Here is a 17,764-nt window from a genome sequence, read left to right as displayed (position 1 = left end):
TTATTTTAATTAAACATTTATTGTGTTTTTATTACAAATGTATTTATTTATTTTGCTAAACACGTAATGTATTTCACTATTTATTTACACATTTTAATTAAATATTTATTGTATTTTTTATACATATTTATTTATTTAAAAAAATTATTTAGTATATTTTACGACTCATTTACTTATTTTAATTAAATATGTATTGTGTTTTTATTACATATTTGTTTTATGTACTTTATTCCATTTTACTAAACACGTAATATATTTTATTATTTATTTACTCATTTTGATTGAATATTTATTTTATTTTTAACACATAATATATTTTACTATTTATTTACTCATTTTAATTTAATATTTATTGTATTTTATTTTTTAAATTAAAATTGTATGTTTCTTCTGCCTTATTTTATTTGTAGATTTATTATTTAGATTGTGTTTATTTTTAGATATTAATTTTTTTAATCTTTTTTTGCTAAACATTTTAAAACTCTTGTTAAGTCCTCAATTTTATTCTACTTCATGTAATTATTTTTAGTACTATTTTATATTTGTATTTATTTATTACTTCTGCCCTATTTAATTTTTTAGATATATTTTTTAGATTATGTTTACTTTTAGTTATTAATAATTAAATATGTATTGTGTTTTTATTACATATTTGTTTTATGTACTTTATTCCATGTTTTTTAAATAAATATCTGTTGTATTTTACTAAACACGTAATATATTTTATTATTTATTTACTCATTTTGATTGAATATTTATTTTATTTTTAATACCATTTATTTGTTTATTTTACTAAACACGTACTATATTTTACTATTTATTTACTCATTTTAATTTAATATTTATTGTATTTTATTTTTTTTAATTAAAATTGTATGTTTCTTCTGCCTTATTTTATTTGTAGATTTATTTTTTAGATTGTGTTTATTTTTAGATATTCATTTTTCAAATCTTTTTTTGCTAAACATTTTGAAACTCTTGTTAAGTTTTCAATTTTATTCTACTTCATGTAATTATTTTCAGTACTATTTTATATTTGTATTTATTTATTACTTCTGCCCTATTTAATTTTTTAGATATATTTTTTAGATTATGTTTACTTTTAGTTATTAATAATTAAATATGTATTGTGTTTTTATTACATATTTGTTTTATGTACTTTATTCCATGTTTTTTAAATAAATATCTGTTGTATTTTACTAAACACGTAATATATTTTATTATTTATTTATTCATTTTGATTGAATATTTATTTTATTTTTAATACCATTTATTTGTTTATTTTACTAAACACATAATATATTTTACTATTTATTTACTAATTTTAATTTAATATTTATTGTATTTTATTTTTTTTAATCAAAATTGTATGTTTCTTCTGCCTTATTTTATTTATAGATTTATTTTTTAGATTGTGTTTATTTTTAGATATTCATTTTTTAAATCTTTTTTTGCTAATCATTTTGAAACTCTTGTTGAGTCCTCAATTTTATTCTACTTCATGTAATTATTTTTAGTACTATTTTATATTTGTATTTATTTATTACTTCTGCCCTATTTAATTTTGTAGATATATTTTTTAGATTATGTTTACTTTTAGTTATTAATTTTTGTACTTTCTTTTAATAAACATTTCAAAACTCTTGTTAGGTTCTCAATTGTATTCTATTTCATTTATTTATTTTTAGTAATATTTTAGATTTTAATTTATTAATTACTTCTGCCTCATTTAATTTTTTAGAAATATTTTTTAAATTATGTTTATTTTTAGTTATTAATTTTTGTAATCTTGTTTTTGCAAAACATTTCAAAACTGTTGTTATGTTCTCAATTTTACATATTTATTTTGATTACATTTGTATGTTTTTATTTATTTCTTACTTCTGCCTTATTTTATTTTTCGATATATTTTTTATATTGTGTTTATTTTTAGTTACTAATTTTTTTAATCATTTAAAAAAAAACTTTTGTTAAGTTTTTAATTTTATTCTATTTCATTTATTTACTTTTAGTACTATTTTACTTTATATTTCTTAATTATTTATGCCTTTATACATTATATATATTTTTAAAAAAAATGATGATAATAATAATTCACACACTACATCATTGGATAAAAGGAGGAGAAATATCCGAGGGATTAAAAAAAACCTAATATTTTTGATAACAAACACTAAATAGAAGTGAAAATTATCGGCCAGATCCCGATACCGCCCGGGGGTATAGATATCTGTGTAAGACACGCCCACCTACTACTCCAAAGCATGGTCTCTACTGCGCATGACCAAGCCTTCACTCCTGAGCTGCTGTGCTGGAGCTAACTAGCCTCCTAACTCGCCTCCTAACTCCTCTTCCCGTCTGCTAAGCCGAGTCTGATCCAGACAAATGGACAACAAGTCGTCGAGGAGTTCGGCTCAGAGAATCGTCCTCGACTGGGAAATGCTGGTCGGCTTAAATTGAAGGAAAACCAAACTTCCGCGTGAAGTCGTCGACAAAAAGAATCCGGATACGCGCCGCTGCCGTTATTACGGTAATACCGTCTTCATGTGTTCTCAAACCTGTCAAGTTAAAATTCACAAGAATGTCTTTTATTTTGAAAGAAACCTAACTTTTTGTTGTTGTTGTTGTTCAAGTTGCACTTATCTGAAGTGGTGGACCAGACTGGTCCCCTCAAAGGTTCTATTGTTGACCTGATTCAGCTTGTAGTCCATAAACTTGCCTAATCTTTATGTAGATTGTAAACCGGGTGTTTCCCACAGGACTGTAATCTACTTGTGGTGGTGCCTACAAGGTTTCCATGCTATCTACTCTGGTGACAATTACAGACATTATTATGTGTTTATGTGTGGCGGTGAGATAAAGTCATTTAAAATCTATTTGTGGCGAGCCGCCACAAGTAAATGAATGATGTTTCGATGCTATTTACTGTAGCAAAAAGCTACATGTACAGACTTTATTATGTGTTTATTAGTGGCAGCGAGATAAAGTCATGTCAAATATATTTCTGACGAGCCGCCACAAGTAAATGAATGATGTTTCGGTGCTATTTACTGTAGCAAAAAGCTACATTTACAGACTGTATTATGTGTTTATGAGTGGCGGCGAGATAAAGTCATGTTAAATCTATTTGTGACGAGCCGCCACAAGTAAATGAATGATGTTTCGGTGCTATTTACTGTAGCAAAAAGCTACATTTACAGACTGTATTATGTGTTTATGAGTGGCGGCGAGATAAAGTCATGTTAAATCTATTTGTGGCAAGCCGCCACAAGTAAATTAATGACGTTTCGATGCTATTTACAGTAGCAAAAAGCTACATGTATAGACATTATGTGTATATGAGTGGCGGCGAGATAAAGTCATGTCAAATATATTTCTGACGAGCCGCCACAAGTAAATGAATGATGTTTCGGTGCTATTTACTGTAGCAAAAAGCTACATTTACAGACTGTATTATGTGTTTATGAGTGGCGGCGAGATAAAGTCATGTTAAATCTATTTGTGGCAAGCCGCCACAAGTAAATTAATGACGTTTCGATGCTATTTACAGTAGCAAAAAGCTACATTTACAGACATTATTATGTGTATATGAGTGGCGGCGAGATAAAGTCATCTCAAATATATTTCTGACGAGCCGCCACAAGTAAATGAATGATGTTTCGGTGCTATTTACTGTAGCAAAAATCTACATTTACATAAATTATGATGCGACTATGAGTGGCGGTGGGATAAAGTCATGTCAAATCTATTTGTGGCGAGCCGCCACAAGAAAATGAATGATGTTTCGATGCTATTTACGGTAGCAAAAATCTACATTTACAGAAATTATGATGCGATTATGAGTGGCGGTGGGATAAAGTCATGTCTAATCTATTTGTGGTGAGCCGCCACAAGAAAATGAATGATGTTTCGATGCTATTTACGGTAGCAAAAAGCTACATTTACAGACATTATGTGTTTATGAGTGGCGGCGAGATAAAGTCATGTCAAATCTATTCGTGGCAAGCCGCCACAAGTAAATAAATGATGTTTCAATGCTATTTAGTGTACCGAGAAGCTACATTTACAGAAATTATGCGATTATTAGTGGCGGTGGGATAAAGTCATGTCAAATCTATTTGTGGCAAGCCGCCACAAGTAAATTAATGATGTTTCAATGATATTTACAGTAGCAAAAAGCTACATGTACAGACTTTATTATGTGTTTATGAGTGGCGGTTGAGATAAAGTCATGTCAAATATATTTCTGACGAGCCGCCACAAGTCAATGAATGATGTTTCGGTGCTATTTACTGTAGCAAAAAGCTACATGTACAGACTTTATTATGTGTTTATGAGTGGCGGTTGAGATAAAGTCATGTCAAATATATTTCTGACGAGCCGCCACAAGTAAATGATTGATATTTTGGTGCTATTTACTGTAGCAAAAAGCTACATTTCCAGAAATTATGATGCGATTATGAGTGGCGGTGGGATAAAGTCATGTCAAATCTATTTCTGACGAGCCGCCACAAGTAAGTGATTGATGTTTCGATGCTATTTACGGTAGCAAAAAGCTACATTTACAGACATTATTATGTGTTTATGAGTGGCGGCGAGATAAAGTCATGTCAAATCTATTCGTGGCAAGCCGCCACAAGTAAATAAATGATGTTTCGGTGCTATTTACTGTAGCAAAAAGCTACATGTACAGACTTTATTATGTGTTTATGAGTGGCGGTTGAGATAAAGTCATGTCAAATATATTTCTGACGAGCCGCCACAAGTAAATGAATGATGTTTCGGTGCTATTTACTGTAGCAAAAAGCTACATGTACTGACTTTATTATGTGTTTATTAGTGGCAGCGAGATAAAGTCATGTCAAATATATTTCTGACGAGCCGCCACAAGTAAATGAATGATGTTTCGGTGCTATTTACTGTAGCAAAAAGCTACATTTACAGACTGTATTATGTGTTTATGAGTGGTGGCGAGATAAAGTCATGTTAAATCTATTTGTGGCGAGCCGCCACAAGTAAATTAATGATGTTTCGATGCTATTTACAGTAGCAAAAAGCTACATGTACAGACATTATTATGTGTTTATGAGTGGCGGCGAGATAAAGTCATGTCAAATATATTTCTGACGAGCCGCCACAAGTAAATGAATGATGTTTCGGTGCTATTTACTGTAGCAAAAAGCTACATGTACAGACATTATGTGTTTATGAGTGGCGGCGAGATAAAGTCATGTCAAATATATTTCTGACGAGCCGCCACAAGTAAATGAATGATGTTTCGGTGCTATTTACGGTAGCAAAAAGCTACATTTACAGACATTATTATGTGTTTATGAGTGGCGGCGAGATAAAGTCATGTTAAATCTATTTGTGGCAAGCCGCCACAAGTAAATTAATGATGTTTCGATGCTATTTGCAGTAGCAAAAAGCTACATGTACAGACATTATTATGTGTTTATGACTGGCGGTGGGATAAAGTTATGTCTAATCTATTTGTGGTGAGCCGCCACAAGTAAATGAATGATGTTTCGATGCTATTTACAGTACCTAAAAAGCTACATTTATAGACATTATGTGTTTATGAGTGGCAATGAAATAAAGTCTTGTCAAATCTATTTGTGGCGAGCCGCCACAAGTTAATTAATGATGTTTTGATGCTATTTACGGTAGCAAAAAGCTACATTTACAGACATTATTATGTGTTTATGACTGGCAGTGGGATAAAGTTATGTCTAATCTATTTGTGGTGAGCCGCCACAAGTAAATAAATGTTTCAATGCTATTTAGTGTACCGAGAAGCTACATTTACAGAAATTATGCGATTGTTAGTGGCGGTGGGATAAAGTCATGTCAAATCTATTTGTGGCGAGCCGCCACAAGTAAATGAATGATGTTTCGATGCTATTTACTGTAGCAAAAAGCTACATTTACAGACATTATTATGCATTTAAGTGGCGGTGCGATGAAGTCATGTCAAGTCTACTTGTGGCGAGCCGCCACAAGTAAATGAATGATGTTTCGATGCTATTTACCGTACCAAGAAAGCTACATTTACAGACATTATTATGTGTTTATGAGTGGCGGTGGGATAAAGTCATGTCTAATCTATTTGTGGTGAGCCACCACAAGTAAATGAATGATGTTTCGATGCTATTTACCGGACCAAAAAAGCTACATTTATAGACATTATGTGTTTATGAGTGGCGGTGAGATAAAGTCATGTCAAATCTATTTGTGGCGAGCCGCCACAAGTAAATGATTGATGTTTCAATGCTATTTACTGTAGCAAAAAGCTACATGTACAGACTTTATTATGTGTTTATGAGTGGCGGTGGGATAAAGTCATGTCTAATCTATTTGTGGTGAGCCGTCACAAGTAAATAAATGATGTTTCAATGCTATTTAGTGTACCGAGAAGCAACATTTACAGAAATTATGCGATTACTAGTGGCGGTGGGATAAAGTCATGTCAAATCTATTCGTGGCAAGCCGCCACAAGTAAATTAATGATGTTTTGATGCTATTTACTATACCAAAAAGCTACATTTACAGACATTATCATGCATTTAAGTGGCGGTGCGATGCAGTCATGTCAAGTCTACTTATGGCGAGCCGCCACAAGTAAATGAATGATGTTTTGATGCTAGTTACGCTACCAAAAAGCTACATTTACAGACATTATCATGTGTTTATGAGTGGCGGTGGGATAAAGTCATGTCTAATCTATTTGTGGCGAGCCGCCACAAGTAAATGAATGATGTTTTGATGCTAGTTACGCTACCAAAAAGCTACATTTACAGACATTATCATGTGTTTATGAGTGGCGGTGGGATAAAGTCATGTCTAATCTATTTGTGGTGAGCCGCCACAAGTAAATGAATGATGTTTTGATGCTATTTACGGTAGCAAAAAGCTACATTTACAGACATTATGTTTTCATGAGTGGCGACAGGATGAAATATTGCCAAATCTATTTGTGGCTAGCCGCCACAAGTAAATAAATGATGTTTTGATGCTATTTAGTGTACCGAGAAGCTACATTTACAGAAATTATGCGATTATTAGTGGCGGTGGGATAAAGTCATGTCAAATCTATTTGTGGCGAGCCGCCACAAGTAAATGAATGATGTTTTGATGCTATTTACGGTACCAAAAAGCTACATTTACAGACATTATTATGCATTTAAGTGGTGGTGCGATGAAGTCATGTCAAGTCTACTTGTGGCGAGCCGCCACAAGTAAATGAATGTATGTCAAGGAAACACTGTTTAATGTATGCTAAGGCTTCTTACAGCTGTTTTTTTTTGCCTGTCATTTTGGATTCTAATTGTGATTTATTATCTTCACATTAGTTTAGATTTTCCTGAAAGAAGCCAGACATGACTGCTTATGTCTGCTTTAAAAAAAAAAAAGTAATCCTGCCTTTTGTAAAGTTTATAGGGGTGGAAAAGTGTGATGCAAGGAGCAGGAGCGCGTGCAAAGGCCGCTTGTGTGCACCATCACACACATTTTATTGGGATTTTCTACAAGGGTGTGTTGTGTCGACTCGCCTTTTAACGGACTAAAGTTCATTCCCCCCCCCCCGGTGACACATGGAGCAGACTTTTATTGGAATATATTACCATACAGACATTTATATACACACGTCATATGTCCATATTAGGCCTTTTCCTGTTAGGGCTGGGCAAAAACTGTATCGCCATATAAGTATCGATGATTATTGATATTTTTTATGCCCTATGGACATTAATAAAACATATGAAATGTAAACACTATTGTAAAATCAAAAATTAAGGTCCAAAAATAAGGAATATGGAAGAAATGCTTCATAAAGTGTATGGAAAAAGTGCAAGGAAAGTTACAGCTGTGCTCTAAAGGGCGAGCACGGTCCCGGTGGGGACAAGCGCCTTGCATCATTTACAGACCACATTGGTCAAAACTGTCCATTTGACTGTTCCTCTTTTATCCTCAATTTATTCATTTTGACTTTCTTTTCTCACTCCATGCAAAAGATCGACCAAAACGTGAAAGTTGATACTGTCACTTGATTGCCACTCCCATTGTTCAGCGATCACTTCCTGCGTTGCTCGGTCACCAGAGAGCGAGTGCCGTTGTTCGTGAAATCAACCATGCTTCCATACTCCCGTGTTCTTCCGAAAAAAGAAGTATAAAAGAATTATTGATTGCATTTTTTTATTGATATCAATAACGTATGTATCGCAATATATATTGATATCTTTTTATTGCCCAGCCTTATTACTGGATTTATTTAACCGGTTCTTTTTGCAAGAGGGATTGATTACGCATTTACTTGTGTGTGTGTGTGATATCATGGGCGATACGAGCAATCCCGCGGCGTGTTGACTTGTGTGTGATACTATGTGCGATACATGCAGTTTACTTGTGCAAAGTTGGAAGGACAGTTAACATCTAAATGTCCTCTAATAAGCACACAATTTGTTCTATTTCACTAGAGTCATTTACAAAATATACTAGGCAAAAACTCGGACATGGGAGGAGTTCGGGGAGGCCATGGAAAAAGACTTCCGGACGGCTTCGAAGCAATTCTGGACCACCATCCGCCGCCTCAGGAAGGGGAAGCAGTGCAGTGTCAACACCGTGTATGGTGAGGATGGTGTTCTGCTGACCTCAACTGCGGATGTTGTGGATCGGTGGAGGGAATACTTCGAAGACCTCCTCAATCCTACCAGCACGTCTTCCTATGAGGAAGCAGGGCCTGGGGAATCTGTGGTGGGCTCTCCTATTTCTGGGGCTGAGGTTGTTAAAAAGCTCCTCGGTGGCAAGGCCCCGGGGGTGGATGAGATCCGCCCGGAGTTCCTTAAGGCTCTGGATGTTGTGGGGCTGTCTTGGTTGACAAGACTCTGCAACATCGCGTGGACATCGGGGGCGGTACCTCTGGATTGGCAGACCGGGGTGGTGGTTCCTCTCTTTAAGAAGGGGAACCGGAGGGTGTGTTCCAACTATCGTGGGATCACACTCCTCAGCCTTCCCGGTAAGGTCTATTCAGATGTACTGGAGAGGAGGCTACGGCCGGATAGTCGAACCTCGGATTCAGGAGGAACAGTGTGGTTTTCGTCCTGGTCGTGGAACTGTGGACCAGCTCTATACTCTCGGCAGGGTCCTTGAGGGTGCATGGGAGTTTTCCCAACCAGTCCACATGTGTTTTGTGGACTTGGAGAAGGCATTCGACCGTGTACCCCGGGAAGTCCTGTGGGGAGTGCTCAGAGAGTATGGGGTAACGGACTGTCTTATTGTGGCAGTTCGCTCCCTGTATAATCAGTGCCAGAGCTTGGTCCGCATTGCCGGCAGTAAGTCGGACACGTTTCCAGTGAGGGTTGGACTCCGCCAAGGCTGCCCTTTGTCACCGATTCTGTTCATAACCTTTATGGACAGAATTTCTAGGCGCAGTCAAGGCGTTGAGAGGATCTGGTTTGGTGGCTGCAGGATTAGGTCTCTGCTATTTGCAGATGATGTGGTCCTGATGGCTTCCTCTGGCCAAGATCTTCAGCTCTCGCTGGATCGGTTCGCAGCCGAGTGTGAAGCGACTGGGATGGGAATCAGCACTTCCAAGTCCGAGTCCATGGTTCTCTCCCGGAAAAGGGTGAAGTGCCATCTCCGGGTTGGGGAGGAGATCTTGCCCCAAGTGGAGGAGTTCAAGTACCTCGGAGTCTTGTTCACGAGTGGGGGAAGAGTGGATCGTGAGATCGACAGGCGGATCGGTGCGGCGTCTTCAGTAATGCGGACGCTGTATCGATCCGTTGTGGTGAAGAAGGAGCTGAGCCGGAAGGCAAAGCTCTCAATTTACCGGTCGATCTACGTTCCCATCCTCACCTATGGTCATGAGCTTTGGGTCATGACCGAAAGGACAAGATCACGGGTACAAGCGGCCCAAATGAGTTTCCTCCGCCGAGTGGCGGGGCTCTCCCTTAGAGATAGGGTGAGAAGCTCTGTCATCCGGGGGGAGCTAAAAGTAAAGCCGCTGCTCCTCCACATCGAGAGGAGCCAGATGAGGTGGTTCGGGCATCTGGTCAGGATGCCACCCGAACGCCTCCCTAGGAAGGTGTTTCGGGCACGTCCGACCGGTAGGAGGCCACGGGGAAGACCCAGGACACGCTGGGAAGACTATCTCTCCCGGCTGGCCTGGGAACGCCTCGGGATCCCCCGGGAGGAGCTGGACGAAGTGGCTGGGGAGAGGGAAGTCTGGGCTTCCCTGCTTAAGCTGCTGCCCCCGCGACCCGACCTCGGATAAGCGGAAGAAGATGGATGGATGGACTAGGCTGTAGGCTACTAGGAGCTATCCGCTACAAAACAGCTAAGCACACAATAGCACACGAGCTAGACATACGTAATAATCATTGAACAAAAAAACAGCACATTTGTCCATTTAAACAAGTATCAACTAATTGTAGTTGCATGTTATTTAATTTATAAGTATTATTATACTTATAAAGTATCCAGTAACAATTGTGTCCGCATCATCCAGCTTACTGCATAATGAACTTAAATTCGTGAATTATTGTGACTATTGTGCTGTCAAAAAACAACGATTAATAATAATGTTGACTAATTTCACTTGATCAAAGCTTTCCCCACATTCCTCTCTGCGAAATAATACCAATATGTACGATTCCTGCTGATAAGGTATCAGATCAATCTCAGTATCGGCCAGTTTCTTCTGTAAACCATGGGGTACGCCTTTTTAGGGGCCCTTTTTTAGCTTTAGCGGTGCTATACTATCAATGGTTTCACGCAGGGCGTGGTTAAAGTTGTTAGTGAGGTTATCAATAGAGCCCGCATAATTTGGGAATGGTGCCATTACCGAAGGCAGTAGGCCAGCAAGAGTCATCGTTGTGGCAGCATTAATGTTGCGGCTGCTAAAGCAGTTATTATTATTTTTAGCTTGTTGACAATGAGTCAGAACTTCAAATTCGAATTGTATAAGGTAATGATCGGACGTTACTTTAGTATACGGGAGTATCATAACTTTGGAGGAGGTGACACCACTGACAAGCACTAGATATATCGTATTACCGTTGCGATGCGTGGGTTCATTCATTATTTGTGTAAGACCACAGCTAGCAATTATAGTCTGGAGCGCCACGCACGGAGGGTCTGATGGGGTAGTCATATGGATATTAAATTCCCCCATTATAAGTATATTGTCGGCGTGTGTCACTAGATCAGCGACAAACTCTGAGAATTCACTGATAAAAGTCCAAATATCATTCACTGATAAAGTCCAAATATAATCTGATCAAGTCCAAATATCATCTGATAAAGCGCAAATATCATTATCATATTCGAAGGTATATGGTGACACCCCTATTTCCAAATAAGAATTCCCTTGTAATATTTTGTGTTCAATAGTGTTTCTCTCCTTCCCACTCACAATTTTCTTTGGCCCCACGGTGGATTGTTTAGCACTCAATGAAAATGCACGGACACTGAGTTCTTTGTTTGGACACTGGAACGATGGGATTAGTATGTGCAATGTTTGCCCGTATGATAACTAAGACGATATACGAAAAAACCAAGGCAAACTTTTAGCCACGTATTACCGTTGCAATGCGTGAGTTCATTTATTATTTGTGTAAGACCACAGCTAGCAATTATAGTCTGGAGCGCCACGCACGGAGGGTCTGATGGGGTATTCATATGGATATTAAATTCCCCCATTATAAGTATATTGTCGGCGTGTGTCACTAGATCAGCGACAAACTCTGAAAATTCACTGATAAAAGTCCAAATACCATTCACTGATAAAGTCCAAATATAATCTGATAAAGTCCAAATATCATCTGATAAAGCGCAAATATCATTATCATATTCGAAGTGTATAAGGCCACAGCTAGCAATTATAGTCTGGAGCGCCACGCACGGAGGGTTTGATGGGGTATTCATCCATCCATCCATTTTCTACCGCTTATTCCCTTTGGGGTGGCGGGGGGCGCTGGAGCCTATCTCAGCTACAATCGGGCGGAAGGCGGTGTACACCCTGGACAAGTCGCCACCTCATCGCAGGGCCAACACAGATAGACAGACAACATTCACACTCACATCCACACACTAGGGCCAATTTAGTGTTGCCAATCAACTTATGCCCAGGTGCATGTCTTTTGGAAGTGGGAGGAAGCCGGAGTACCCGGAGGGAACCCACGCAGTCACGGGGAGGACATGCAAACTCCACACAGAAAGATCCCGAGCCCGGGATTGAACCCAAGACTACTCAGGACCTTCGTATTGTGAGGCAGATGCACTAACCCATCTTCCACCGTGCTGCCCTGGGGTATTCATATGGATATTAAATTCCCCCATTATAAGTATATTGTCGGCTTGTGTCACGAGATCAGCGACAAACTGAGAATTGACTGATACAGTCCAAATATCATCTGAAACCAAGGCAAACTTTTAGCCACAATTTCAGTGGAAAAAGTGTCATTTCAGTTGAGGTGGGCTTTGTTTGAGTGGCGACGAGTGAATTTCCGATCTTTAATGCTGGTCCTCTTTTCGTTCCTTCAGAATCCAAGATGTCCGTCAGCAGCCACGAAAACCGCAAGTCCCGCTCCAGCTCGGGCTCCATGAACATCCACCTCTTCCACAAGACGTCGCACGCCGACAGCCTCCTGACGCAGCTCAACCTGCTCCGCAAGCGCAAGGTCTTCACCGACGTGGTCCTGAAGGCCGGGAAGCAGGCCTTCCCGTGCCACCGCGCCGTCCTGGCCTCCTGCAGCCGCTACTTCGAGGCCATGTTCAGCGGCGGCCTGCGGGAGAGCCGCGACGCCGAGGTGGACTTCCACGACTCGCTGCACCCGGAGGTGCTGGAGCTGCTGCTGGACTACGCCTACTCGGCGCGGGTTATCATCAACGAGGAGAACGCAGAGTCCCTCTTAGAGGCGGGCGACATGCTCCAGTTTCACGACATCCGCGACGCTGCGGCGGAGTTCCTGGAGAAGAACCTGCACCAGTCCAACTGCCTGGGCATGATGCTGCTGTCGGACGCCCACCAGTGCCAGAGACTGTACGAGCTCTCGTGGCGGATGTGTCTCGCCGACTTCGCCACGCTCTACAAAACCGAGGACTTCCTCAACCTCCCCAGGGACAAAGTGCGGGAGCTGACGCTCAGCGAGGAGCTGGAGGTGGAGGACGAGAGCTTAGTGTACGAGGCCGTCATCGACTGGGTCAAGGCCGACATGGAGCGGCGGCACGGCGAGCTGCCGGAGCTGCTGCGCTGCGTCCGCCTGGCGCTGCTGCCGGAGACGTACCTGCTCAACAACGTGGCCTCGGAGGAGCTGGTCATGTGCCACAAGGTGGGCCGGGAGATCGTGGAGGACGCCGTGCGCTGCAAGATGCGGATCCTGCAGAACGACGGCATCGTGACGGGATTCTGCGCCCGGCCCAGGAAGGTCAGCCAGGCCCTGCTGCTGCTCGGCGGGCAGACCTTCATGTGCGACAAGGTCTACGTCATCGACAACAAGACCAAAGAGATCACGCCCAAAACCGACATCCCCAGCCCCAGGAAGGAGTGCAGCGCCTGCGCCATCGGCTGCAAGGTAAACGTTACGTCAACCATTTTAATTAGCCTATTCCAGGGCTGCTATGTGTATGAAAAATAAACGGACCCTATTTTCCGGACTATAGGGCGCACCGGTGTATAAGCCGCACCCACTAAATTTGAGAAGAAAAACATATTTTTCCATATATTATCCGCAGATATATACAGTGGGGCAAAAAAGTATTTAGTCAGCCACCGATTGTGCAAGTTCTCCCACTTAAAATGATGACAGAGGTCTGTAATTTTCATCATAGGTACACTTCAACTGTGAGAGACAGAATGTGAAAAAAAAATCCAGGAAATCACATTGTAGGAATTTTGAAGAATTTATTTGTAAATTATGGTGGAAAATAAGTATTTGGTCACTTCAAACAAGGAAGATCTCTGGCTCTCACAGACCTGTAACTTCTTCTTTAAGAAGCTCTTCTGTCCTCCACTTGTTACCTGTATTAATGGCACCTGTTTGAACTGGTTATCTGTATAAAAGACACCTGTCCACAGCTTCAAACAGTCAGACTCCAAACTCCACTATGGCCAAGACCACAGAGCTGTCGAAGGACACCAGGAAAATAATTGTAGACCTTTACCAGACTGTGAAGAGTGAATCTACAATAGGCAAGCAGCTTGGTGTGAAAAAATCAACTGTGGGAGCAATTATCAGAAAATGGAAGACATACAAGACCACTGATAATCTCCCTCGATCTGGGGCTCCACGCAAGATCTCATCCCGTGGGGTCAAAATGATCATGAGAACGGTAAGCAAAAATCCCAGAACCACACGGGGGGACCTGGTGAATGACCTGCAGAGAGCTGGGACCAAAGTAACAAAGGTTACCATCAGTAACACACTACGCCGACAGGGAATCAAATCCTGCAGTGCCAGACGTGTCCCCCTGCTTAAGCCAGTGCATGTCCAGGCCCGTCTGAAGTTTGCCAGAGAGCACATGGACGATACAGCAGAGGATTGGGAGAATGTCATGTGGTCAGATGAAACCAAAATAGAACTTTTTGGTATAAACTCAACTTGTCGTGTTTGGAGGAAGAAGAATACTGAGTTGCATCCCAAGAACACCATATCTACTGTGAAGCATGGGGGTGGAAACATCATGCTTTGGGGCTGTTTTTCTGCTAAGGGGACAGGCCGACTGATCCGTGTTAAGGAAAGAATGAATGGGGCCATGTATCGTGAGATTTTGAGCCAAAACCTCCTTCCATCAGTGAGAGCTTTGAAGATGAAAGGTGGCTGGGTCTTCCAGCATGACAATGATCCCAAACACACCGCCCGGGCAACGAAGGAGTGGCTCCGTAAGAAGCATTTGAAAGTCCTGGAGAGGCCTAGCCAGTCTCCAGACCTCAACCCCGTAGAAAATATGTGGAGGGAGTTGAAAGTCTGTGTTGCTCGGCGACAGCCCCAAAACATCACTGCTCTCGAGAAGATCTGCATGGAGGAATGGGCCAAAATACCAGCTACTGTGTGTGCAAACCTGGTAAAGACCTATAGTAATCGTTTGACCTCTGTTATTGCCAACAAAGGTTATATTACAAAGTATTGAGTTGAATTTTTGTCATTGACCAAATACTTATTTTCCACCATAATTTACAAATAAATTATTTAAAAATCCTACAATATGAATTCCTGGATTTTTTTTTCACATTCTGTCTCTCACAGTTGAAGTGTACCTATGATGAAAATTACAGACCTCTGTCATCATTTTAAGTGGGAGAACTTGCACAATTGGTGGCTGACTAAATACTTTTTTGCCCCACTGTACGTGGTGAAATGAGTTATTTACACAGAAAGACTTTGCAGATGTTTATTTACATACCTAACCCAAAATGATTCGCGAGCGTGGCCACCGCTGCTGCTCATTGCATACCTGCCAACTACTCCGGTTTTCCCGTAATTCGTACGGTTTTCATCAACCTATTCCGGGTTACGGTTGCAGTGATAAAAAATACGGTTTTTCATTCATTTAAAAAAAAAAAAAAGGGTGAAAACTACGCGAATTGCACCTTGTGCAGACAAGATTTTTCGATCGGACACGGAGGAATTAGCGATGTAAAAGACCACGTTGGGACAAAAAAACACAAGTCTAATGCCGTTGCTAGCGATACATGTGGGAAACTGTCAACGTTTTTCGTCGCCCAAACAGATTCTTTGGATGTGATAAATGCCGAAGTTTTATTTACGGAGGCAATAATTGAGCATGGACTTCCAATCGCACTGGCTGATCACATGGGACAGTTACATGTTTGTAATGCAACCTTTAAAAATCATTACGCGGTGATGGCGGTCCCAAAAATAAACTTTTCTTGCATGATAATGTCCAGAAAAACTTGCTTTATATTACTATAGAGTAGGGCTGCAGCTAACGATTATTTTTCTATCGATTAATCTATAGATTATTTTTTTCGATTAATCGGTTAATCTATAGATTATTTTTTTGATTAATCTATAGATTATTTTTCCTTTTACCGATTTTTTTTTTTAATTTAAAATGAAGAGGAAAAAATAAATGTAGGCCAGTTTTTTCAAAAGGCATGGCTTTTATTTACAAAAAAAAAAGGTATGGCCACTCAGTCAACATTGACAACAACATGACAAAATATTCTGTAACAATGTAAACATTTAAAACTTTTAACATTTAACAAAATTAAAAGTAGCTTATTTGATTTTTAATGTGCAAATATAAAAGTAAACATCCAGTGCAAATCTTAATATTCTGGAATAGTATAAGCATTTAAAAAGTAAAAGTATTGCTTATTTTGCTTTAAAATGTGCAAAAATAAAGATAAACATCCAATACAAAAAAGTGCAAAAGGGAAATATTCTGTAACAAGTGTAAACATTTCAACAAAAGTAAAAGTATTGCTTATTTGCTAAAATGTGCAAAAATAAAGCCAAACATCCAATACAAAAAAGTGTACAGTGTAAACATTTCAACAAAAGTAAAAGTATTGCTTATTTTGCTTAATAACACAACAATGATAGTATGATTAAAGTGAAAGTTAATTGTTGGTTTGTACATAGTATATGTAACTGTTAATGTTGTAAAAGGTATTTGCACAACTAATTAACGTTAGCGTTTGTGACACGTCTTGTGCCGTGGGGTTCTTTCAGGACCGACAGACTGAACGCCAGACGGCTTTGCCAGGTTTACAATCTTTTAATTTTACACAAAGTCTTTTCTCTTTCTTTCCTCGCTTTTCAGCTCCTCTTCCTCGCTCGCTCGTCGTCCCCTGTCTCTTGCGGCGTCGCTCCCGGCGCGCCCCGCCTCGCCACTCGCTCGCCGCCGCCGCCTCTCCACAGCGTTAAAGAGGAGCGCGTCTTTGTAAACACTGAACAGGCACGCCAAACGCGCCTCTCAGAGCAAACGGTGCTTTAGTTTATGAATTTACAACGCAGATACAAATGACACATTCATGTTTTTGTGTAATAATGACAACGTATACTCACGCGGACGATTGACTAGTTGATGGTGATGGCAAGAACGCTGTCGGTTTTCTTTTCAAATGTTCGTTCATAGCCGTTGTGCTGCTATGATAGGCCATTTCCGCTCGACACTGTGCATACAACAACATTATTAGGCCGTTTATTGAAATACTCCCACACTTTTGACGACTTTTGGCGTGCTTTTTTCCCGTCGCTCGCATCGTCTGCTTTGCGCTCCGCCATGACAGTAGTGTGACGTAAATATGCGACGCGCCGACGCACAAAAACGGCGTCGACATATTTACGTAACCGATGACGTCGACTACGTCGACGCGTCGTTTCAGCCTTACTATAGAGTCCTTTTAACGAATGAGTTTGATGGTTTATCACAAACCTTAAATGAAAGAAGTCCTTTGTTCTCCTGCACCATGCATGCGCTTTGGCCTTGCTTCGTGTTTGGTGCGCAATCCTGTCGGCTGTATTTCACAGCACGTCTTTGACAACTTGAAGTGGCATAAAACATTTAAAACAAAGGGGTTATAGGAACAATCACTTTCAGTGTTTTATGCCACTTCAAGTTGTCAAAGACGGTATGCTGGTGCCCGACTGCCACAAGTGGAACAAACATTTGAAACAAAGGGGTTATAGGAACAATCACTTTCAGTGTTTTATGCCACTTCAAGTAAACTTATCATAAAGTTACCATATCATTTTTGCAGTATGATCAATCTGATAGAATAAATTTGGATTTTAGCCAC

General features: G+C 39.8%; 1 protein-coding gene across 1 annotated transcript in view; it reads left to right on the top strand.

Annotated features, from left to right (window-relative positions):
• Positions 1-2,291: 2,291 nt before the first annotated feature.
• The window catches only part of enc3 (ectodermal-neural cortex 3), a 52,958-nt gene continuing 37,485 nt past the window's right edge, over positions 2,292-17,764 (top strand). The window contains exons 1-2 of the mRNA XM_061976198.1: positions 2,292-2,530; positions 12,541-13,571. Coding sequence (XP_061832182.1) covers positions 12,549-13,571 — 1,023 coding nt within the window. The 5' untranslated portion in view covers positions 2,292-2,530; positions 12,541-12,548. The remainder of the gene's footprint in view (positions 2,531-12,540; positions 13,572-17,764) is intronic.

The sequence above is a fragment of the Nerophis lumbriciformis genome, linkage group LG14, assembly GCF_033978685.3.
Source record: "Nerophis lumbriciformis linkage group LG14, RoL_Nlum_v2.1, whole genome shotgun sequence".
In the NCBI taxonomy this organism is placed as follows: domain Eukaryota; kingdom Metazoa; phylum Chordata; class Actinopteri; order Syngnathiformes; family Syngnathidae; genus Nerophis; species Nerophis lumbriciformis.
The sequence above is the reverse complement of the archived record's forward strand: the minus strand, read 5'-3'. Positions and strand labels throughout refer to the sequence as shown.